The sequence below is a fragment of the Cyclospora cayetanensis genome, unplaced genomic scaffold (genome assembly GCF_002999335.1).
Source record: "Cyclospora cayetanensis isolate NF1_C8 unplaced genomic scaffold, CcayRef3 CcayRef3_contig_61, whole genome shotgun sequence".
Lineage (NCBI taxonomy): Eukaryota > Apicomplexa > Conoidasida > Eucoccidiorida > Eimeriidae > Cyclospora > Cyclospora cayetanensis.
This window is the reverse complement of record NW_020312602.1, coordinates 156,472-180,005: the sequence shown is the minus strand read 5'-3', so window position 1 is coordinate 180,005 and position 23,534 is coordinate 156,472. Positions and strand designations below refer to the sequence as shown.

At 57.4% G+C, this 23,534-nt stretch overlaps 3 protein-coding genes across 3 annotated transcripts; all 3 read right to left on the bottom strand.

Moving 5' to 3' along the window:
- Positions 1 to 141: 141 nt before the first annotated feature.
- Positions 142 to 9,301, bottom strand: LOC34624195. The gene is made up of 13 exons (XM_026335201.1): positions 9,197 to 9,301; positions 8,749 to 9,045; positions 8,204 to 8,409; positions 7,671 to 7,960; positions 7,278 to 7,422; positions 2,905 to 7,019; positions 2,365 to 2,467; positions 2,093 to 2,201; positions 1,734 to 1,861; positions 1,162 to 1,297; positions 843 to 1,019; positions 407 to 613; positions 142 to 234 (listed from the first exon to the last, which is right to left on the bottom strand). The coding sequence occupies exons 1-13, from the start codon at positions 9,299 to 9,301 to the stop codon at positions 142 to 144; spliced, it is 6,111 nt and encodes a 2,036-aa protein (XP_026190986.1).
- A 1,982-nt stretch (positions 9,302 to 11,283) lies between these two features.
- LOC113146798 lies at positions 11,284 to 12,543 on the bottom strand. The gene is made up of 4 exons (XM_026335206.1): positions 12,114 to 12,543; positions 11,833 to 11,937; positions 11,577 to 11,665; positions 11,284 to 11,340 (listed from the first exon to the last, which is right to left on the bottom strand). The coding sequence occupies exons 1-4, from the start codon at positions 12,541 to 12,543 to the stop codon at positions 11,284 to 11,286; spliced, it is 681 nt and encodes a 226-aa protein (XP_026190991.1).
- Positions 12,544 to 12,805: 262 nt separating this feature from the next.
- Positions 12,806 to 22,663, bottom strand: LOC34624194. The gene is made up of 7 exons (XM_026335200.1): positions 22,519 to 22,663; positions 22,196 to 22,314; positions 21,058 to 22,009; positions 20,210 to 20,925; positions 19,490 to 20,069; positions 17,474 to 19,285; positions 12,806 to 17,169 (listed from the first exon to the last, which is right to left on the bottom strand). Exons 1-7 carry the CDS (start codon positions 22,661 to 22,663, stop codon positions 12,806 to 12,808), a joined length of 8,688 nt encoding a protein of 2,895 aa, XP_026190985.1.
- Between the last annotated feature and the right edge of the window lie 871 nt (positions 22,664 to 23,534).

Here is a 23,534-nt window from a genome sequence, read left to right as displayed (position 1 = left end):
GATTGCTTGTCCACATTCTCAATAGCCGCGTGAAGCAGCCACTTGTTTTAGCGGGAGCTGATGACGGGAAAGTTTTGAGCACTGCTGGAAAACAACCTGGTGGAACAAATACGTATAAAATCACCCAATTCCTTTAATGCATTAATACATCCTAGGAGACGGAGATGCTAATGAACCTTCCCCCGCCAGTCGAGCCGCAAGATATTCCAGAGTGCAAGCCAGCACATCGACCCCCTGAGCAGCGCGCGCAATGCACAAGCATGCGTCACATCGGACTGAGCCTACTGAAGCAATACTAGGGCGTCATTAAGCCTTTCTCTAAAAGCAACTGCTCCCCTTATTACCCCAAGTAACGAGTAGTTACTCGTCTGCCGGCCAACTGCGAATTCCACACATGCTCACTCACCTTCTCAACCTGTCGGATTCCCAGGCGCTCGTTCGGCAAGTGCGCATTATCGCTAGCCTGACCAAACGGCAGCTGACAAATAGCTACTTCTTCAAGACCCCCATGGGATCCATGAGGTCCTGTAAGTTTGCGCAGGGAGTCAGCGAGGAAGGGAATGGCAGGCATAGAGCCGCCTTCCCGCACGTACAGAGGGTCTACACCCCAGACCTGCAGAAAAACAAATTAGTTTCTATGCACCAGCGTTACAATCTAGGAGTTTCGAGAAAGCTCCTTCTCAGTAAAACCCCGAGAACAGATGTATGAAGGGGCTGACTGCGGAAATAAATTGCAGACGTGCTGCATCTTCCTTTAAAAAAAACTCTGCCCTGCCCTCCCCCCCTTTCTTGAGCCAAGTCCATGCTTTTCAGGCAACAGACAGACACAGCATAAGTATTACCTCTTTAATGGCTGCATGCGCTGCTCCGTAAAGCGCACGCGTTCGTGGAGCCTCCAAGTCCGCGCGCCAGGAGCGGCCTTGTCGGAGGCACTGCACAGTCAGCTTGCTCGTGCAAGAAATCTTCGCAAACGATTCCTCCAAGTAATTGCGGACGAGAGCAAATACTTCCTTCGGACTCTGAAAAAAAAGAAAATGGGCGACTTCCGAGTGGCTCACCTATGGGAAATGGTGCTGCCGCAATTTGAGAGTCTCAAAATTATCTCTTTTGCAGACTAGAGCCAAGAGAGGGAGAGCAGGAAGAGGATGCCACTGGCCCTACTTGCTGTGGCACGAGACGCAGACTGATTTCGGCACAAGCCGTGGAAGGGATGACGCGCATAGCCCCCCCGACGTGCGCGCATTTCCCCTTCAAGGAGGTGTTGATACCCAGAAGCGAGAGGGAAGGTTCTAACCAGCTGAACGCAAAGGAGGCACTCAGCAGCGCCATACAGCACCGTGCTGCAATCCCGTTTTGTATGTACATCAGAAGGACGCGGTTCCCCCCCCTAACAGATCACACGAGAAAGCGCCAGCCAGAAGCCTCTGGCGTCTCTCTCTGCACAGCGAAAGAGAAACGAGGAAGCTGGAAGGGCAGGAGCACTACAGCGCCTGCAGCCTGAGTCTGACTGCCCCCTCGCCAACTAAGGTTGAGATGGGGTGTACCTTGTTCTAAAAACCTCTTGGAGATCCTTAGCCTTCCTGAATTCAACCTGCCGGCGGCACTCCGGAGTCACTGACGCGGCCGCTATCTTTATGCGCTCGAGCTGAGAAATCGCAGTGCAATGCATTCTACGGAGAAAGCGCAGGCATCCGTAAGAGCCACAATCACGCTGAAAAAGCCGCACCGCAAACCTTCTCCGAATCGCCGCTTGGCTGCTCACCTCAGTAGGATCTGGAGGCAACACGGAGTCGTAGAATCGAGGCACCGTCACACGTCCAGTGGCAGGGTCCGCTATGCAGCCCAGCAGATGCACCAGACTCTGCGCTCACAGTCACACGCACACCACAGGGAGGCTGTGTGAGCGTGCGTCTGTCTCCGAGAGTTCTGCGAGACAGCTCCATAGGTGTAATAGCACCCTACATACACACAAATATACATACATATGTACATATATATATGTGGAGGGGGAGACACTATCCGCCTCCCTACATATACCCTCGCGCAACTGACACGAGCTGCAGTGCAATCGAACCCCGAAACATTTACTTGCCTGCATGGGTTCTTCCACAACGCCACCATGCACCCCCGAGTGATAGCCGCTGAAGTCGGAGCCGCTTGTGGCTTCCACGCGAATATCCAGCACCCCGCGCATGCCGTAGCTGTTCACATGAGAACAGCAGCACGCGAAACAACAAGAAATCCCCAAAACAGGCAGTGTAGAAGTGTGGATGCCCTGGGGTCCTACAAAAGAAACGTGCCTTACACCTGCAAGCCATAAAGGACGGCAAAAAAGGCAAAAGAAGCTGTATATACAGGACGCACACAAGACAGGGCGTGGTGTCGTCTGCCCAGTAACTGTTGTTGCAGATGAGAAAACGAGCTCCATGTAGCCAACTGGCCTTTTGCGCCACCGCATCCGCCAGACCTGAGCAAACGCCATGCCAGCCACACGATTTTAGCCGACATGCATGCCAGCCCCAAAGTTGGTGCCCCCTCGGCATGTATAAAGGCCATAGCAGACATGCCGGAAACACACAACGTGTGCCTGCGAGCACGTCTCGTCACACCTTCCACAGAGCAGTTCCATACATCCATACATGTTTACATCCATACATGTTTACATCCATACATGTGTACATCCATACATGTTTACATCCATACATGTCTGCATACGTGCAGGCATAGATCGTACAAGAAGGGAAAATCCACTAGGCGGCAACAGGGTGCACATTGTGAGGACTAGAGAGGCCCTATCTGAATTTCCTGTTGTACACTTCCCGAAGAGCGGAGCGCTATTCCGTGAAGGGGCGGCTCAAGCGTTCTAATGCCGCGAACGGGGAATAATACTTGAAAAGCACGTACCTATGCTACCGTTCTCTTCGTCGCCTTCGCAGATCCAAACGAAGTTGAATGGCACTGCAGGGGCACTTCTGGCGGTTAGGGGGTCTTGGCCAGAAGCGGCGTCCCCTGTGTCTCGTGGTTGAGGCTGTTGATGAGCAGCATGTCGAGCTTTGTGTTTGCGTCTCCATTCAGAAATAAAGTGCTTTACCGCGAGGAGTGAACAAATGATGGGGCCTTTGTTGTCCGTAACTCCGCGCCCGTAGATGTAGCCGTCTTTGCAGTGAATCTTCCACGGATTTGTGAGCCACCCCGTTCCACTCCACTCTGAAAGTGGTTTGTTGGAGCGGTGCGCAGGGTGTCTCAGTTGCTCGGTGGTGCCTGAGGCTTCACAGCTGCTCCGAGGGCCTAAATATGGCGCAGTGGCAGCTCGCCAGAAGTCTGTAGCGGGGCGGTTCGGGGAGGGAGATCCGGAGCTGGCTAAGGGAGACGATGACGGGGTGTCAGGACACTCTGCAGCGGTCGAGGCACCGAAGGCGGGGCTTTCTCCGGGTGATACAACGTCATAATGCGAGTAAAACACAATGGTGGGGTGTTGTGGATTCGTGCCGAGGCGTCCGAACACGACAGGATGCGGCCGATTCGCACCCTCATCCCCGTGAAATTCGGAGGTTACACCTGATTGACGGGGCCATACGATTTCCACGGTGGCTCCTAGTGCCTGCTCGAACAGCTGGGCGACAAACTTTGCAGCCGCTATACAGCCGCTGAAGTGCAGGGGATTCTTCGAGGCGGATACCGACTTGCATGCCACGAGGTGTCCAAGCAGAGACAGAAAGTCGCTCCTTCGCGGCTCCAGTCCAGTTGCACTCTTGAGTAAGGGCAAAGAGGGCATGGACGCTCCGGAGGTGATGACCATGTTGCCGATGCGACTTGAAAGGCTACGTTGGATCTGTGCGACCGCGTCCTTTGAGGATGCAATCTGAGCAAGCGTCCCTGCACCCTCACTGGGCTGTCCCTTGCGCCTGTCTGCACGCAGCAAACGCTCACTTGCGTCTGTCGCAGGTGCCCCTTCACATTCGGACAGCAATCCTTCGGAGAGGCCACCCTTGGCGAAGCCTGCCGTGCCCTTAGGGTGGAAAAACGGCTCCTCGAGCTCTCCCACAGACGCGTCCTCGAGCACATCTGTCTCGTTTAGGGTCCAGACTCCCAGTTTGCCGTCTCCCCGCCCTGCCCACAGCTGAAGACCTCCGCGTATTGTGCTTCTTTGCGGCTTGCTAGCTCGAGGCGATATTGCGGGAGTCTCGTGGTCGTCTTCAACGTCCAGCATGGACGCGTCGGACACGAGCAACAGATCTGTGAAAGATACGCCTGCCTGCTGGCTGCCGGAGGAACCCCCGTGAATGAGCGCGTTCCGAGCTTCGCTAGGTGTGGAGAAATATCCTCTGTCCGCGTCGAAAGACGGCGATACATTCAGACTAAGGCGGAAGGCCACTACCAGCAGGTCCAGCTGCCACACGAACAGCTCGCCGTTCGCAGAGCCGCTAATGAGTATGTTGCGGGAGGCGTCGGCAGCAAGAGCCAGGACCTCCGAGGTGTGCGCATTCAGGGTTTGCATGCACACCAGCTGCTCGAGAGCCCACACACGAATGCTGGTGTCTCGGCTGCCGCTGAACAGCAGTCCTTGGAGACACTGAGACTCCTCATCAGTGCTCTGGGGAGCATCCGCCTGCGAAGGGGGGCCATCCTGCAATCGTTCCCTCGGTTCCCCGCCACTCAGATCCTTGCAGAGAGCGTCCACGGATGCCTCTGTGTATGCGACGCAGAGCACCCCTCCGTGGTGTCCAGACAGCTCGCCCACGAGACGACCGCTTTCGCTCCATAGGAGGAGTCGGCCGTCACCTCCGCCGCTGCAAATAACCTTGCCGCAGCTTGTGAGGCACTCCACAAAGCCGTTGTGACCACTCTCGTCTAGCCAAGGCCCCACTAAGGACTGGTGCGACGTCTGACGCTTCACGCCGGACTGCTCGAGCGGCAGAAACCGCATCTCGATCTTGAGTCTTTCTCCGTTTTCTTGAGAGGGTTGCGCCACGATCTTCAGACTGGAGGTGCTGCTCACTACTCTGTACGTGCCTGGAGATGCCGAGGCTGCAGCGCCTTCTGGCAGAGGGACTTCGAGCTCGTGGGGAGCCTCGAAATAGTAGATGGTGCCCGTTGGGGGGTAGAGACACCTGAGGCGCCCTGAGGAGTGGCCGCTTTTGGCGGGCCAGAAAGTCGTTGCCGAGTGCGACGCATGCAGCGTGACATTCCGAAGATTGCGCGCGAAAGTGGAGAGCAACGACCGGAAGGAGGCATCAGCTGCCAAGCCGGCTGCCCCCAAAGGGGAGACTGCACAGGTACTGTCGCTCGGGGGGGAAGGAGGAACGCTGCGCGACAGTCCGGCCAGATGCGTCGGTTCTCGGGTGAAGAGGGAGCGCAGAGACTCCCGTTCCTGCTCGCCGGAAAACATGACTCTGAGCTGCCCCGAAGCGAGAGTCTTTAGCTCGAAGTCTCGGGATACGCGGAGGGGCAGTGCCTGCTGCTGCGTGGGCTGGAAGGATACTGCATTCGCGAGCACGGAGACCATCACCTGGGTGTGACGGAAGTACCTTAGCAAGTCGCTGAGGCGCATGGCGCCGATCTTGGTGGATTGAAAGCCAATAAAGAGGAGAACCTTTTTCCCGGAGTCCTCTAGGAAGGGATTCGGCTGCACCTTGTGGAGACTGGGCATCCAAAAGGTGGATATAGGGGACGGGGAGAGGTCCTCGTTCGCTCCGCTGGCTCCTCCCTCGAGCCGCATCGCTGCGCGAACCCCAGGAACGCAGGCGTCGCAGGCGCTAATCGTGCAGACTCGGGTAAAGGGGTCGTGCATGCTGCAGCTTGTCTCCCGCGCCGCACCCTCGGAGACACGCTTGACCAGCAGGGAGAGCACATCGCCTTGGTGAGGAAGAAACGTGAGACGGACGGCCAGCAAGTCTTCGGGTGCAATAGACACTCTTGGACCGTCAAGAAGTACCTGTGTGCCGCTCAGAAGGCGAGGCTCGTGACCTCCAAAAAGGAGGGGCGAGAGATCCCACACGGCTAAAGACGTGTCACTGCCTCCCGTCACCAGAAACACTTCGGGCAGGGCTGCGCCGCAGCTTGCACACGGAACGGTGCGTGCTGAGCGCACAGATCCTGCTGTCCATGTGTAGACGTGGACGGCCATGGCTAGCACGCCTCCCACGTGTGCGTGGAAGGATATGGGCGCCACAGACGAGCTGATTGCATCGTACACGACAACGTCGCCGCTCTGCATACCCGCGAAAACAAAGGACTTCGCTGCCACAGGCAGCGATGGCGGGGACTGCTCCCCCCAAAGAGACGCTTCCCGCTGCCCGCCACCCCGTTTGGCGACATGCACCATTATGGATTCCAGACACAAGATTGCACAGGTGCCCGCAATCAGCTCGTAGCACTGCTGACTGCTTCCCACGCTGTCCGACGAGAAGGCTGCTGCTTGCTGCAAGCTTGTAGCTGGAAGAGAGGGCATCCCTGGGGGCGAGGCAGGTACACTGCGAAGATGAGGACTGCCTTCAGTTTCGGACCCCCCCCGCCCCTGTGCTTGCGCTGCACGCAACTGTTGCTCGAAGGCGTTTAGCCGCATTTCTAGTGCGTTCCAAGCCTTCACTCCTCCCTCTTCGCCAGCCCCCCCTTCGTAAGACTGCCCCTCCGCGGCAATCTGGCGGAAAACCGATTTCAAGGAAAGCAGCATTTTCACTGGCAGCGCCTCCGAAATCGCATGGACCGCACTAGGAGTTCCCAATAGCATCTCCTGCAAGGAGCTGAACTCCCCCTCCAGTCGACTCGCGAGGGAAGCTGCTAGGCTCGACCGCAGGCTGAGCTGTTTGTCGAAGGACCCGCAGCTATCCGCAGGGAACACCGCAGAGATCGACCTCCGACGTCGCCGCAACAGGGGGGGCAAATAGCCGACGCTTGCAATCGGATAGAGTAGTAAGTCGATGGACGGCGTTATCAGAATCATGGTGTTGCGGGGCACAGGCATCCAGTCCTCCGGATTCGAAGTCAGCGGCTCGCTGGTGACGATGCAAATATCCGTCCTGCACAAAGGACACGCACAGCCAGAGAAAGCGTGCGTTTTACCACCAGTCTTTGCTGTGCACAGCTCTCGATTGGCTGCACGTGGGGATGGTGGTTGCACGTCGCTCCGTGCAGAATCTACTGCACCCAGAGAACAGAGTTCCTGGGGATCCAGAAGGAAGGCAAGAGGGCGAGAAGAAAGATGAGATAGGCGCGCATCAGGCGAGAAGCGTCTTTTTTGGTGAAGGCTGATGGAGCCTGTTGTTGCCAGGGTATACCTCTTATCTCTATGAGTCATGCGGAACTCCCCCAAAGTCTCCTCCTGCTGCTGCCAGGCCGTCCCCGTGGCGAAGTAGAGGCTTGCTGGCATCGCAGGGCTGGTTTCTCCCGTGAAACTCGGCACAGTAGACGACTTCCCCGATTCTGCAATTGCAGAAATCCTCCACAATTTAGGTGTGTGCATGCGTTTCTTCTGGGGGACTTTCCCCACGTGTACAGTGCACCTTCGGCAAAGGCAGCTCTTGAACCCCCGACTCTGCTGGGGAGCCTCGCGTTGTGCTGTCGACGCAGCCGCACCCCTCCCCCCCCTCCCGCTTTTTGATGCCAGCTCTTATCGCAGCAGGTAGAGTGCAGACGGAGAGCAGCCACTTCCTCGCGGCACTCGCGCTTACCGTAGGCCACTTCTTGAGCGTTCGTTACGAATCTGGTGGCTACAATGCTTTCCCCATCCGACACAACGATGTTGATCAGCGTCGTTTCCTCTATCTTTTCCTTGTCAAGGAACCAGCAGATCGCGGAAATCATGCGTTCCACGGCCTCCTTCATGGCGGAATGGCTTGAGGGCTCTGTGGGCATGTTGGGCAGCAGTGCCAGAAAGACCGCGAACAGACACGCGCTGTCGATACAGCTGTTGGTTATTGCAAAGGAAAACATGGGATCGGGCAGAAGACTCAGAAGGTCGCTGCAGCGAAAATGCACAGCAGGCCACGTCTGGGGGCAGTACGTCCACCGAACGCTCGCACAGCCGACTCGGAACCCCTTACCGGCTGTGCCCTTAGGGCAGCAATCACAATGGGGTGGCTGCACACAACAACTCTCCCCGAATATCTCTCTTTCCACATGTACAACTGGGAGCGTTATCTCCGGGTTGCTGTCGCAATGGGCTCGCTACGCCGCAGAAAGCAGAGCCTAAGGATAGGCCTACCGACGAATTTGGTTGAAGCCACCGACGCTGCCATTGTGCATGAAAAGGAAGCGTCCACAGCGGAACGGATGGCAGCAGAGCTCGGTGCTAACACTGCCGTTCGCTACTGCCCAGGGAGGCAGTCCACCAGTGCATGTTGTGCATTGTGACACGCCGAGGGTGCTGCTTGCCGCTCGAACATGAGCGAAAAACAGGCGGCTTGAAATCTGTGTCGATAGCCAAGCACATAGGACCACCTAAAGAAGCGCTGCATTCCAGAGAGAGATGCATAATGCCGGCAAGGTTGCCGGAGACACCTAACGGGGTCTAGCTGGCTTTGTGGCAACGGCAAGCGGAGTCCCCGTTGCACTAAAACACGGCGTATTCGCTCCACAAAGCGATTTCGACATGCGAACGTGTGCTCGTGTGTGGAGAGAGAATGCCAAAGAAACGCCTCTAAGACCATTCTCTGCAGGGGTCCTGCCACCAGAACGCAAGGGTCACTGGCTCTTGCATCATACACAGGCATAAGCCGAAAGCAGCCAGTAGCATAAATATATATATACCTTTTCGGCAAGGTTGTAGAGGTTCCTGTCTGCCCATGCAGGCTTCAAGGAGGTAAATACACATGCTCCTCCGTCATCCAATGAGGCCCCATTGTCCTTTGCTCTGGTGTCACGATCGGGTACTGTTGCCCCTATAGCGCTGTCGCGACTCTCACCGCAGCTTCGTAGGAGGCACAGGTTTTCGGCTGAGCGGGCACGTTCAGCACGGTCGGTAACATACCAGCCGACTCCAAAGCCATCGCCGTTGAGTGAGGCCTTCTGATACGCGCTCCGAATATCGCTTTGAGGCAGGCGCTCCTGTCTCGCACGCAGAACCGGCATACGGAGTAACTCCAGGATCACTAGGTGTCAATACAGAGGACCTGATGCTTGACGCACAGTGTTGTACCTACTCAGTACAGTGGATGCCCAGATGGGCGTTTCGCAGCCTGACAGCTCCTTGTCTCACCTGACAGTTGAACGACTGTTGAATGATGCTTCTTCGGGGCCTTGTAAGAATATCTGCGAGGAGAATTGGGTCCCCCCTGGTAATGATGGCTGTTAGTCGGCACATCGCGGGGCTGTACTATCCACGGAATGCCCCGTTAGGGACTTTATTGGGAGCCACCAAGGAAATAGCACATTGCTCCTGTAATCTAGAACCCCCAGTAAAGGCTACCAGCACGCCTAATGCCAGGCGACACTGAAAGGCTCGTTCGTTGTTCAGTGCGCCAGCAGACGGCGTGAAACCGTAAGACAGCTAACGGGGCTACCCAAGCAGGCTGTGGCTGTTCGAGACCTGGCGGAGCCGGCTGCTTCGAGAAGCACTATTTTATCTAGGTCGCTCAACAAAATTGCAGCTCGGATGGCGGGAGGAGGCCTTGTTCGCCCGTGTGTCAGAATGTCTTAAGGGGGGGTTCCTGCGGGGCCGCTGGTACATTCCACTTGCGCAGCTTCGACCGCTGCGTCAATGAAAGGGTTGATCACAAGTGGCGAAATGTGCAACTGGGATGAAATGTAATGCCGGTAGAAAATCTCGCCGGAGATTGATGGTTCTCTTGCCTAGTACCGTTGCCGCCAATTCCGCTGCACCCTTTCATCTCCTTGCGGAGGTGCCCTAGCAGGTCCGCAGATCGCTCAATAGGATTGCAAAACCTCGACAGTGCTAATGAATACACTCCATCTACGAACCGCATTATGTGCATCGCACTCTTTTTTTCCTGAGACACAGCCTCATCAGCGCAATGCCAGGCAACCATGATGGTGCTGCCCTGGTGATTCGATGTTCCACTGTAAACTTCCACTGATCTACTGAACTACACAGGCCTAAATTCATCTAAATACAAAGGCGATCTAGTCGGATCTATCCTGGTTCAAGCCAGTTCTACAAGGGCGTTTGCTACTCGGAGGACCTAAGGGAGTTCAGCTGCTTGTAGCACTTGGCGGACCACGCTTACTAGTGTTCACCTTGAATGGTTGTGGCTTTGCTGTTTCATGGCTGGAAGGCTGAAGTCCTTGCTTTTGCCGCTCTCCACTCTCCACAATGTGAACACATGTATGCAAGCATATTTATACACACGTAGGTGGAACAACGGAGGAGCAAAAAGACCTTGCAGATCATTCCCTTTGACAAATGTGGAAGTGGTAGGAAGGTAATAGAGAGCAAATAGTTCTGAAGGCGCCACCAGGGAATTCGCCTGGTAGTCACATTTCACGCTCTGGTGAAGTGACTACCGATCGTTTTCTGGCCACAGACGTGAGAATTAATGAGAACTTCTGTGCATTGCCCCATACAAATATGGTTAGGATTTCACCCTTGCCCATGAAACTGTTGCCTTGGGATATCGTCGCCTTGCTCCTCTCAGTCCACAGTTCTGTACAACCTGAATAGTTCCTTGTGTTTGCATATGTGGATAGAGTCTAAGGACCTCCCAAGATTTATCCGTTTCTATGAAGTTATATCATTCGATATGAAGGCACGTTTTCAACAAAGCGCTGAAACCGCGTTGAGCAGGCTATAGATCAGTTACGAAATAATCGTAGGGGAAAAACAAGCATAATATTCTGTATTCTGGTGGAGTAGAGGCTAGGCCGCTGTATGGGAGACTTGCATGTCGCAACTGCACCGGGCGCAACCAAGGGTCGCTGCCCACTGCAACAAGATTATAAACTGCTTTGAGAGTATAGTCCAGCTGCTGGGTAATGAGCCGTACCATTCCCGCAGCAAACATCTCTCAAATTCTTTGAGGGCAAGATACACAAAAATAGAGATGTGCAGTTTAAGAAAGAGTAATCCTTAAAGTGAAAACTGCTGTTCCGACCCTTGGACAGTGTACTGCCGGGCCCAGCATAACAATGGAGTGCCTGTGTCACGTCCCTACACAAGCGCCATACGGATTGACCTGGCTAAAGTGCATGGCAAAGTTGAAGGGCAATCGCCTCGGGGGGAACACTGACAGAGTGCTACCTCTGAAACAGTTTAGCATATGTACGCGGAAATACCAAATTACCTTGGGATCAAAAGGTATCTAAAGTTCAAACTAACAAGTTGGCCCCTCAACTACACCCCTCGAACGGATGACAGTTACAAACATCGGCGGCCTCTTCGCATTCCTGCAGACGACAACCACAAAGGCCTTCGGGCATGCATGCAGGTAATGAACGTTTGTTGCAATGGAATGCTGGTTATGAAGGTTCCGTGCACAACTGACTCATGGCATGAGGGACAGAACTAAGTCAAATTTTTCAGGAGCTACAATGGCATGCACGATGACGGGCATTAAATTATTCAGAGGAGAGAATCACACTAGCATATCTGCCCCTCAATTTTTGCAGAGGCTTTGTCGCACTTTGGCAATTGAGGAGAGCAAATCCGACTCCTTCGTGGAGGTGGAGGAAGGGCTTTCAGGGCTTTCAATTCGGGAGGCGTACATGGCGGCTGCACAATCACGCACGAGCTTGCTCATGGCCATCAAAGGGTGCGCCAAACGGGTGGGTAAGATGGTTCATTCACCAGCTCCGCTTATTAACGAGCGCATGCAAAGGGAAACATTTTGGTAGGAATGGACTGGAAATTCGAAGAGCTGCGTAGAGAAGACGTCTTACCCAAGGTGCACAGGAGTAGTTTTAGCGCCGCCACGGCAAGCAACTCCACCATTCCGAAGAATGCGACGCGCAGAGATGCCCCATTCACAAGGAAGAAGAGATACACTGCGTAAACGACAGGAACAAGCGCAAACGTAGGCTCCACTCTCAGCAAAAATGGAGCATACTGCGCACGTGTGAACTGTGCCAGTGGTGAAAGCTTGTGGCTACTCGTGACTACGAAACTTCACAGCCCATGCGTCCGAACGAAATGCCTTGAAGGGCATTGCCTGCACACATACCGACGATGTGCTTCGGCATTGTTGCGGCGACCGTCATGGAGAAGAGCTGCTGTTGCCTGACGTCTCCCGATAGGAAGAACCAGAAGCCAACGCTCCAACAGAGGAGGTCGGCCAAGGGGGGAAGGCTGAGCGCAAGAGCGAGGAGGCCCCACGAGGAGGCGCCAAGGGGGTGTGTAAGGCTTGCCCACTTCGCCACGGCAGTCGCAGCAGGAGAAGTCCCCAAACCAGGTCCCTCCATTGGAGGCGAGACGACCAGGAGGCTAGGATTCACAGTCTGTTGGTTATTCCCCTGAAACCAAAAGGAGTTCACAGGCAGTACCCAGGAGGGCGTGCTTCCATGCGCCGACTCGGCCCTTGGGAACGGCTGTGGCCATGCCACAGCAAACGAGGTGTTCTTGAGCCCAAACAAATAGATGCCAGTCGCCGCCATGTGAAGAATATGGAGCACCAGGGCCCCCGCCAAGACGTAGATCCTGAGGAAAGACCCGAAAGGGTGCAAAAACATCGAAACAACCCAGGCCTGACTCTGTGGAATGAAGCGCGCAAGAAAATACAGCTCCCCCGCCACCCCTAGAACCAGGGAAAAGCACCCACGAAGAATTAAATGCAAACGGCCGCACTCATTCTCGCAGGCGGAGATAGAATTTCAATGTGCTAGTGCGGCTGGTGTCAGGCCACGCCCTGACGAACGTCTATCTAGGGGTGGCATGCGCATGGGTATAAAGAGGAGAGCTTTCGACTTGCCTCGCCATCTCTGTGGGAGAGCTGCGAAAGCGGAGCCGCCTCCATGCAAGCTGTAGTAGTGGTAGAGGGCGCAGAATACTTCTTTGCGGCGCAAGAGTCTCGTGCGGCTCTACTGCGGGCCGCGCACCCTCTGCTTCGGGCTCTGCCGCGCTCATTGTTGTGATTCGCGAGACTTCCGCCGAGCTCTCAGGGTGTACCGCTGTAGCGCTGCTCTGAGGCACAGTCCCAAGCTTGGCACGAGCGCTCTTCTGAAGCGCCTCCACCGCATCCCTGAGGTGTTGGGCATCTGCCCCAGCTGATCGCCTCGCAGCGTCAGCAAGACACATGACTAGACACTTTGCAGGCCCCCCAGCCTCCTTATGGTGGGTCACCCTCGTGCCATCCTCCGCACGCTCTCGGGGAGAAACTGGACTGGTTGCATGCGACTGGGGGGAGGAGAGCTCACTGAACGGGCTCACAACTCTTCGGAGGCCTCTTTTGCTGCCTGGCACCTGCTGCTTCGGCGAGGGAAGCACCGATCTGTCGAATGCCTGCCGCAAGGTAGGCGGACCACCAGAGCCGCCAGAAGTCTGCGGAACTGGAAGCGCTAGCCCTGCTCCCCAGTAGGGGATAGACTTTTGGAGCGCCGTGGCCGCTGCAGCGGTGTAGGGGGCTAGAGGAGGATTGCCTGGTGACAGTCGGCGGGGGTCCAGGGGGGAGGTTACTGCTGTAGAAGAAGCGGGGGGAAAGCAAGGGACTGCAACTGCCTGGGTACTTGCATCCCATGTGACGCCCCTTTCCCGCGCGCTCGGAGCTCCCTGCTGTACCTCCGCGCCAGACTCCGAAGCTTCCTCCGTAATAACGAGGGCAAGCGCCGCCTCTCTCTCCACAGTAACAACACCCTCTCCCCAACGCTGATCGCAGTAGCTTGGCCGTCCCTGCTGCGGTCCCGACCCCAAGGCTTCAAAGGAAGCAGTAGAACCCCCTCGCTCCACATCGTGGCGACTGTCCCTTCGCCCTGTAAGAGAGTCGGCTCCTAGAGAGCCTCCGCTAAACGTGGCCTCAAAGGCCGCATCCTTGTCTTCTTGGGTGCCGCCGTTACGCCTCAGACTGTCAAGGAGAGCAGACGGGGATGAAGCTGCTCGAAGCAACAACCGACGGCCACCTAGCGGCCCCCACGGTGCAGGCGGTACGGCGTCGCCAGAGACGGCCCCTCTCTTTCCAGAAGAAAGCGCTGGCAAGCCTCTGCATCTTTGACGCTCATCGTTGGGCAGTGGAGGCCTCCTAGAGCTCCGCTTCGGCACTCTGGAATGAAAGGCGGCGATTTCCTGCGGAATGCCCGTTGCTCTTCGGACCCCGTCTGTTCTGCTAACAAACCCACGACTCTCCAGGAAGACGACGGCAGCGCTAATGCCATGGGGCTTGAGGAGTCTGTTGCTCATCAGCCGAATGCCTTCACAGAGTCGCGCAACAGTGCGAAGGGCGTAGAGAGGGCCCCCCATAAGCATGCCGAGAGGCCCACCGCCTCCCGAGGATGCACAAGCCGAAGGCAACTGTAACTTCCCACACCTCCCACACCTCGAAAAGGGGCTCGAGACATTGGGGACTGCTGTGCGCGTCTCTGGCGGATTCGAAGGCAGAGAAGTGCCCATACACTTGCCGACCTCCTGGGAACCCCCCACTTGGTAATCAGCGCCGCCCTTGGCACCCCTCCGGCCGTCATCAGTTTCAAGGTTTCTAAGGGCTCTGAGGGCACCCAGTTCTTCCGTCGTAAGTTCTTTTACTTTCTCGCTAAAAAAGTCGACAATGCAGGCCCACACCCAGGGCGAAGCCAGCTCCTCAAGAGCACCTTGTAAGGGATCCGCCGGGGTGCCTTTTTCATCTGCTTGGCGGAGCCCTCGAGCCGATCTGGGTGCCCCTGGTTCTCGAATTCCCCTGGCAAGTGTGAAGGGCACAGTCCGACCGTCCCCCTGAGTCAGCAGAACCAGAGGGAGTTGCGGAGAGCAACGGTAATCCAAAATGTTTCGATCGAGGTCCAGCACATCCACGAACCCCAGTGTGCAGTCTGGGTCGCAGCCGAACTTCAGGGCGAAGGACAGCTCTCGCGCGCGGATGCTGCGCCAGAACGACGCCGTAGCAGACACCCCAATGCCTCGACGTTGGCTGCTACCTCTCGCGAAACGCAGCAGATCCAGAAACCATCGCCACGGAGGGCCACGCCGCCCCCAAGGCAAGGCACCTGGCGATCCACCGTCACTCGCTCCTGAAGGCCCTCCAGAGAGAGTGCTGCAGAGTGCAATCAGTTTGTCTGCTCTGCGGCTTCTTGCTCTCCGGAGAAGCAGCGCCGCCAGAGGGGGATAAAGGAAAGACAGGGCGCCGTACAGACACACAAACGAACGGCTGAAACCGCAAAGGGAGTTCGCTGCTGCAGCGAACCCAGCAAATCGGTGGGGGATTATGAGAGGCTCCAGAAACGAGGGAGGCTGCCCATCCAAGCCCCAAGGAGAGTCAGGGGAATTGCGGCCATGTAGATAGATGCGCAGAACGTGGAAGGGCAGGTCCTCCAGGGTAAGGTGATGTACCGCCAAGTGCATCCGTCTCTCTTCGGTAGACCCACCAAGAAACCCCAAGGAACTCGAAGGAGACGGCTGCACCCCTCCAAACCCAGCGGCTGTGACGCCGCTTTCCAGTGCCCCAACATAAACAGGGATCGAGGATCTGGGGGATCCGAAGAGAGCTCCATAACCCCAGCCCTGTTGGCTGCGTCGCCGCGCCATCTCCCTTATGAGGGCTGCAAGGCCCAAGAGAATCACACACACAGCGCCCATGGGAAGCAGGACGGCGAAGGAAAGCAGAGCGTCCAATACGAAGCGGAAAAGAGGCAGGCAGCGGGGGTTGACAGCGGCGTCTGGATAGCCCTCCGCACACGCAAACGGGCACTGGGGGTCGCGCACGCCCTCTCGCGTGTAGAATGCCGCGTCCGACGGCTTGTTTGTGCAGCTGAGGCAAGCATCTCCTCCTCCAAGAGAGAAATATCCTACTGGGCAAGGGCTGCACCGCCAGCCGGCGTGACCAGGGGGGCATCCCAACGCGCTTCGCACCTCTCCAGGAGAGCCAGAGTAGCCTAGAGGCAGCTGCAGGGGCCCGCAAGCCGTCGAGGGGTCGCTACGCCCCCCATTGACGAGCAGCGATCCGCTGAAACCAGCCGCAAAGTTCAAAGGGCGAATCCACGGGATGAAGGCGCTCCCACCCTGGTGCCCCTGCAAGGCACCCGCTTTCGCTTCCGCTTCCGCAGCGAGCTGGCTGCTAACGTCGAAGCCGTGGCTCTTTGGCAGCCGCAGATCCGGTTCTGGAGGCAGGCGTTCTGGCCAGGTGAAGAAAGCTATGTCCCATAGAAAGTCGATGGCTCCTCCCCCGCCTCCACCCCCGGTGCAGCGGCCTCCTGAGCCGCCCTGCGCAGACACTGTGCCCCCCCCCAGGAGAATTGCCGTCTCAATGACTACGGAGCCTCCTGCCCCGCCACCCTGCCCAAGTTGTGCAGGGTCAGACAAAATACCGGAGAGCTGGCACGAAACGCTGTCCCTTGTGAAGGGGCTCCCGAGGGTAGCCTTATCATCCTCCTCGGAGCGTGACCTTTTTTGCGCTGGTCTCGTAGACGACAACAGTACTCCGTCATGGACGTTTGATTGGGATAGCGCCCCGCTCGAGAAAGACCCCTCCCCCACCTTGGTGCCCACGCCGTTCCACGCGGCAGCACCCGTTGAAACGGCAGCAGCCGCAGCTAAGGCTGAGAGGCCGGAGTCGCCTGCGCTTTCTGAGGACCCCCTTTGCGCCTCACCAACCGGGGGAGCAAGGGGTGTGCATTTCTCGGGGTCCACTTCAACGTCTATGATGGCATCTTGCATCAGCTCGCCCCCTCCACCATCAGCCAAAATCTGGCCCTCTACTGTAACGACCTGCCCCTGAACCCATACAACTCCTCCTCCACTCCCAGCTCTTGCGACGTCCCCTCCACCCCCTGAGGCGCTCGCTGTCGACGCAAAAGCCCTAAGACGCTCCCCCCCAACAGAGGCCTCCTGTGCTGCGGCAGCTTTAGAAGAAGGGAGGATCCTTTGCAACTTCGACACGAGCTCTCGGTCATAGCCGACGCCCCCACTACCCCTACAAGGAAATCCAGTTACCGCGTGGACGCCGTCTCCTCCAGACCCCACGTGCGCCCCACCTCCTCCCCCACACAACAGCGCAGACTCCACGGCTATATTCTGGGAATTGGCAGCTTCGCTGCTTGTTGAAGGCGAATCTAGAGCAACGCCTCGGCTTCCAGCACCAGGCCCTGAGACAACAGACACGGGCACACCGCAACGTCGGCAAAGAGCCAGCAGCTCGCATTTCCGCTGCACAGACTACCATGCAGAGGACATGCAAAGATCCGTCTTCCCTCTTGCTGTAACCTGGAGCAACAAGAACGTCGGGAGAGCACTCTAACAAAGACTCGCGTTCCAGGGCATCAGCCTGCAGCGCCTCGAAAAAGGGAGTGCACATATGGGTGTGCTAGACAGAGATGTCAGCAGGCCCCAGGAATCCGCGTTTTTCTTGCTGACTCAGAAGCAAGGCACTATTTGGCGTCGGACGCTCACCGTGAACCGGTTGACAGCCGCGGCGGCTTGCGTCGATCGTTCCCTGAAGCTGTGTATTGCCATGACCTCCACATACTAAAAGAGCTCCCCCGACAAGGGATGCCCCCGCCTCCAGCACGACACCGTCCCTTGCAAAAATAGTTGCGTCCAGGTGACCCCAAGGAACTGAACCTGCCTGAAGAAGTTCAACATCTGCCAAAGTTGCCGACGCTGCGACCCCATCGTTCAGGCGAGGGGCATCTTCGCCTCCAAGAGCAGCGGCAGCAGGCGACACCCGCGAAGTCAGTGGGAAGGGCTCCTGCTCCAAGGAGGCGAACGGCGTTTGTGAGGGCCATCGCAAGGAAGAAAACGCCGATGTTTCAGAGGATTCAGATGCCCCCTCATCAGACTGCATTCCCTCAAGACTCCGTTGAGGCGTCTTCAGTGGGGAATCACGCCCGGCCGAGGCTGATGCCTCTGCGCCCTCTGTCGCTGCTTCACTCTCAGACGCTGGAGAGCGAAGCGACGAACGGTGAATGCCCTCTGCGGAGGGAGCTTTGGGAGGTGAGAAGGCGGCCTCGGGCTCAAGCAATGCAGCCAGTCCTCTCCAGAAGCCACGCTTCTTTCTCTGTTTGGCAACTTCGCGAACGGGAGGGCTCAAAGCCTCTACAACCATCACTTTTCCCGGAAACCCCACAGGGGCTCCGTCTTCCAGGGAAGCAATCCCTGAGGCAGCAGCGTCTCCGTGCGGCTGCTCCCCTCTAGGCGGAGAATTCGCCCTCTCCTGCGAAAGGCCTTCCTCTTTAGCGTGGCGGCGTGACTCTCGCGCCTTCCCTTGGTGCCCGCCTTCTGGAGAAATCTGGCGAACGGCTCTTAGGAGCCTGTCGCTCCAGGACGCCTCGTGTGGTGCAAAGCCAGGCAGCGTGTTGCCCAAGCAACCAAACGCCATGCGCGAATCGGCAAGCGGGCGTCCACTGCAGCTGTCGCTGACGCCGACTCCCAAGGGATCTGCGACGTCTGCTTCCGCCGAGTTTGCACCAGAACTGCTTCGTTCAGCGTCCCGATAAGAGTCGGCACCCTGCAGCCGCCAGCCCTGGTATCCGTGCAACAAGGAGGGCGGAGAAGTCACGCCATCTGCCGCAGCAGCTGCCTGCAGCTGAGGAGCCACTTGGGCAGCAGTGTACTCCTCCACAGCAGTGCAGACGGTACTGTGATTCACGGCCGTGCCGTTAGAGGGCTTGCGGAAAAGCGGTGTGCGCCGCGCAGTGCAGCGATTGGGGGCTCCCACCGTGCAGCTCCCCCCCAAGGTGACCGTTCCCTGGCTAAGCAAAACAAGCCTGTCGAGTTGCTGCTCCCCACGCACCGACACCTCACGACCTCCAAAGAGAAGCGCCGTGGTTTGCTTCACGGGCACAGGGAGGCAGTCACTCGGTGTGGCCGCCACTACAAGGTTTCCATGCAGCATTAGCCGCTCTCCTGCGAGCAGACCAATGCCTGACGCTTTCGTCGCTTCGAGGGATCGCTGCTGCGAAACAGCGATTGCGGGAACAGTCTCCCCCCCGCAGAGAAAGTCTCTAGGTCCTGGAATGATCCGGATGGCTGCCCCCTCCCCGACGGATACAGAGGCTACACTTGACACAACGACGGCAACCCCGAGGAGACGCCCCGCAAGGGGGAGACTCTCGGAGCTGCAGGGGCCCTCTAGAGGAGAGCTCGCCGGCTGTGCCTCATTGCTGCCGCAGGGAGCCAGCACTAGGGCACTCCGTTGACGGAGGCGGATGCTTCCCTCTGCAGCGTGTAGATGGAGAGGCGCCAGGACGTGTAGCGCAGAGCCTGCACGGGCGTACAAAAGTAGGCAGGTAGTAAGCCAACAGCTCGCGCCATCAGAGACGCAGCGAGTACAAAGGGGGGCCCACATGGGGGCCCCCTAGGGCAACTCGGGGAGCAGCTTTGCGGTGTGCTCGTAGTGCGTTGACGACGCCTTTACTGCGCGTGTTAGCCCCCAATCCCCCCTTGGCAACTTCGTGCCTTACACACCTCGAGTGCCACCATGCAGCAGCAGACTCCCTAAAACGACCTTGGGCTCCTTCCGGGGCCCTCCTTTCTCAGAGGTCTCCTGCCGAGAGGCTTCAGGTCCTTTTGGCACTTCATGCCAGCCTCGCGCCTCGACGGCTGCTGAGACACTCCCAAAAGTGACCACGGCTGCTTCCACAGCAAGCGTAATGGAAGGGGCGTAAAGAGGCACCGGCAATGGGGTTGGCTGCACACTCAGGACAGCAAGAGCTTCTAATCCAGAGGGAGCCCCCATCGGCGCTCCATCCACAGAGGCGATCCCGAGCAGTGTGCCCGCGACTTCGCCTCCTTCGAGTACTGGGCTGTTACGGCCCCCTTGATTGGCAGTCTCGTGCGTGCTGCGCAAGGGACGAGGCGCCGCTGGCGTGCCGTTGGATTCCCACGCGTTCGGCTGGGAGGCAGCAGCTGCGGCGATGGCCGTTAGCTTGTTCGCAACAACTAACCGGCGATGAGCCCTCGAAAAGATGGTTCCTCCTCCCCCGCAGAGACAAGGCATGAGGTCCAATCGGTTGCTGCGTAGGCCACAACCCCCAGGCGCCAAAACCTGAGACGCGGCGGAATAGAAATCACAGAGAAACGAGTTCAGAACGGCCCTTGGTTTCTGAATGCAGCTGCAGCCTGCGAATTAGCGCGAGTATTCGCGGAAGGGAAGTGCCAAGTGAATGACTCCTGAAGGCTACGTACCACGGGGTCCAGAGGGTGCGGCTGCTCTGCATATATCGCAATGCGGCCCCCACCCCCCGCTGCACATTCCCAACTGCCGGCTCCTGAAGACTCCTGAGGGGAAGCGCTTGAGTGCTCCGAGGCGGAGCCAGAGCGCTTGCCTCCTCTACCCGGACGCCCTCCTAAGCAGCCACCTCCTGCGGCTGTGACCCTCCCACTGCGCATGTGGCTAGCGAAACTCAAGGATTCCGCTACTAGCACTATCGACCCCCCACTCCCCCCAGCCGCGCAGGTCGCTACAGGTCGCCTCGACGTGTGAGCTCCCGCCGCTGTCACGCGTCCAGAGGAGAAGCTAACCAGCCTGAGCATGAGAGATTTCAACGCTCTAACGGCGCTCCGTCTCGCCGGCCTCGACTCAGCGATGCCTACCGCGCTGTGGCTCTGATGCGCAGACTCTGAGAGCTCCCAGTGCTCCTCCCCACATCCCCACCCTGGCTCTCCCGAGGAACTGACCTGACCCTCCACAGCAAGATGCCGCGCCGCTACAATGACAACGAGGCCTCCTCCTCTAGGGGGTTGGAGGGCAGAGTCGTGCTGCGAGGGCTGCCCGCTAGAAGCATCCTGTAGAGGGCGTTTCGAGCTGCTCACACGGCTGCTGTGCAGAACGCCAGCCTCGCCCTTGCTGAGGGGCAGCAGCATGTTGCCTCGCACCTCAAGAGGAGCCTTCAAGGGGTGGCCTGCAGTCAGAAAGCGGCTCGCGCACAGGGAGAAAAACCCGCATTTGAGACTTGAAGTCTGTGGTGGAAGCGCTTTAGCTAAGAGACTGCGGAAAGGGCTGAGTGGCACCAGGCGGCACGAGAGAGTCGTACTGAAGGCGGTAGCTTCGCAACGGTCGGTAGCAACACCTCCCAGGCCCCCATGGCTTCCACCTCGCAGCTCAGCCTCTGAAGTTGGTTCCAGCTGAGGCACCCTTTGGGTGGTCTCCCCCTTTTTTCCTTCTTGTGGAGCAGCGTCGCTGAGTGAAGCTGGACCGGAGATGGGGGCAGTCGCAGGCAAGGAAGAATTCCCCTGTGGCAAGGGGCCCTTCTCCCCAGGCATCCGCCCGACGGCCAGGAGTGCCTTTAGCCGTCTGGCGATATTCTCGAGGGGGGCGTTCGTAGAGAGAGGTTCTAGCTCGAGGGTTGCATCGGGATCTGGGGAGGTGTAAGGGGAAGGGCCCCTCAACTGGACGGTGCCTGAGGCGGTAATATCTGCCGTCTCTGCCACAGTCACGGAGTCACCCGTAAACAGCAACGTCTCGGTGCAGTGAAGCCGTGCACCTCCCAGGAGTCGGATGCTGCCCACCGTGCATAGTTCTATGCGTTGATCGGGGGGGGGTCTTGCGGCTGAGGCTCCTCGGACTGTCGTGGCACCCCTCGCAAAATTAGGGGCCCATGCAAAGCCTGAAGGCCCCCTGACGCGGAGTCGACGCCGCTTTCCTGGAATGGCCTCTCCCCTAAGAGCTGACTGCGTGCACTTAATAACAGCGCCTCGCACCTCAATGTCTCCCTGGCTGCGAATCCTTAAACCCTCGACCCAGCGTGGCTCTGGGGGCCCCCGGCGAGGCGCCGACTCCCGCCATCGTCGACGGCGGTGCCACAGCCTCATATATCCCGCGGATATGACGCAGATCCCATCTCTAACGAAGTCGCAGGCGCTTAGATCCTCGGATCCCCCGCACACGTCTTCCACAGAGGGTAGGGGGGCCTCGTGCTCGGGGGAATCGACGCCTCTGAGAGCGGCGCTCTCTGACGGTTCGGTGACACCCGGCGTCTCTCCATCCTGAGCGTAAACGGCCCTTTGGAAAGCGCCCTCTCTGAGGAGGATCCGAGGCAGGTGTCCAGGCACCAAGACCGCCAAGAGAAGAACGCGAAGGAGGGTCCAGTGCATCGCCATCATCACCACGAGCAGTCCAGGCTGCTTATGGCCACCACGAATCCTCCAACAGCCGTGGAGTGACCCTCACGCCGATCCCTCTGCTTGGCTTCGCCCCGATCCATTTGTCAAGGGGAAGCGTGAGGCTAGGGGCCCTCCCACTCGAGGGGCTCTCAGTTTTCGACGGCGAGGAAAATGTCCTTGCCTTGATGCTACACAGGTATATAATCATTAACAATCGCTGTGATTTATAGTGCTAAAAATTAGAGAAGACATCCAGAGGGGGACGAAGAGGAGCGCTGTAGCTGGGCCTTTATTCGGATATACCTTGGTACGAAGACAGTGTGGGACAGTCAGAAGGCTGCTCCTCTTTTGTGTTCGCTTGAGGACCTAAATAAACACAATTTGGGCATAACGTCCTGCGTACTGGCAAGAATTTCGAGGCATCAGGGGGCCAGCGCACGTCCAGTAGGGAGCATCTGTCTGCCCATAGGGCGCTGGCTCATGGGCACTTGTTGTAACGAAATCCAGCAGACGGACCCTTACCCAAAAGCTGTCCATTTATTCTCCCACATAGCATTTTTCGGCGTGTTTCCCTTTGGCGGCTGAGGCCTGGTCGCTTTCCATGACAGTAAACACTAACTCCTTCATAGAACTGCCACCTCACAGGAGATAATGGGCACTCCCGCCCCAGCATTCGTAAGAAGTCAGCAGCGTTTGCCATAGCTCATGATCATTCCAGAGTCAACAAGCCGTTTAGCCGCACTTTAAGTATTTTTAATGTCGCTACTACCCATGGTTAACGACCTTGGGCCCCTTCAACGAGGTAGGTCACCTGCCCTCGGGCAGGCTTGCGCATGAAATGGCGCAAGACATAGTCAGTGCAACCTGGAAAGGGCTGAAGTTACTTATAGTATGCTGCTGATCTCCATAGAGGGCGTCTGTTGTCCATTTTTTGGAGACTGGTGAGTAGATGCCGATGCAAAAGTTTGTTGCGTTTATAGTACTTTCCAAATCGCACACAGAGCTGAGTCAACCACTTGAAGGGGAAACCACATTCGCGTTTTGTGTGGACTGATGGCTTTGACTGACTGCTGAGAGGCGTAGGAAGGATAGCACTGGCATCCCCCATGACTAGCTACTTCAATACAATGCGCTACACCACCGGCGGTTACATTCAAACGGAGTCGGGAAGTGGTGGACGCCGTCTTGCGAACCTGAATATATCTCTGCACTTGGCATACAGGATGCGCCTGATAAAGCAACGTGCAATAAATTTGCCTAAAGAGCATTTCGCTTTGAACATTAAAAATCATTGGCAATAGGCGGGCGTAATCCCCAATAAAGAGCCTATGAATAATACATTTTTCAAGACCCATCACGAGTTTCGCGTTCTCTGTGTGCCTACGCCGAAGAGGCTCTGCCGATATTC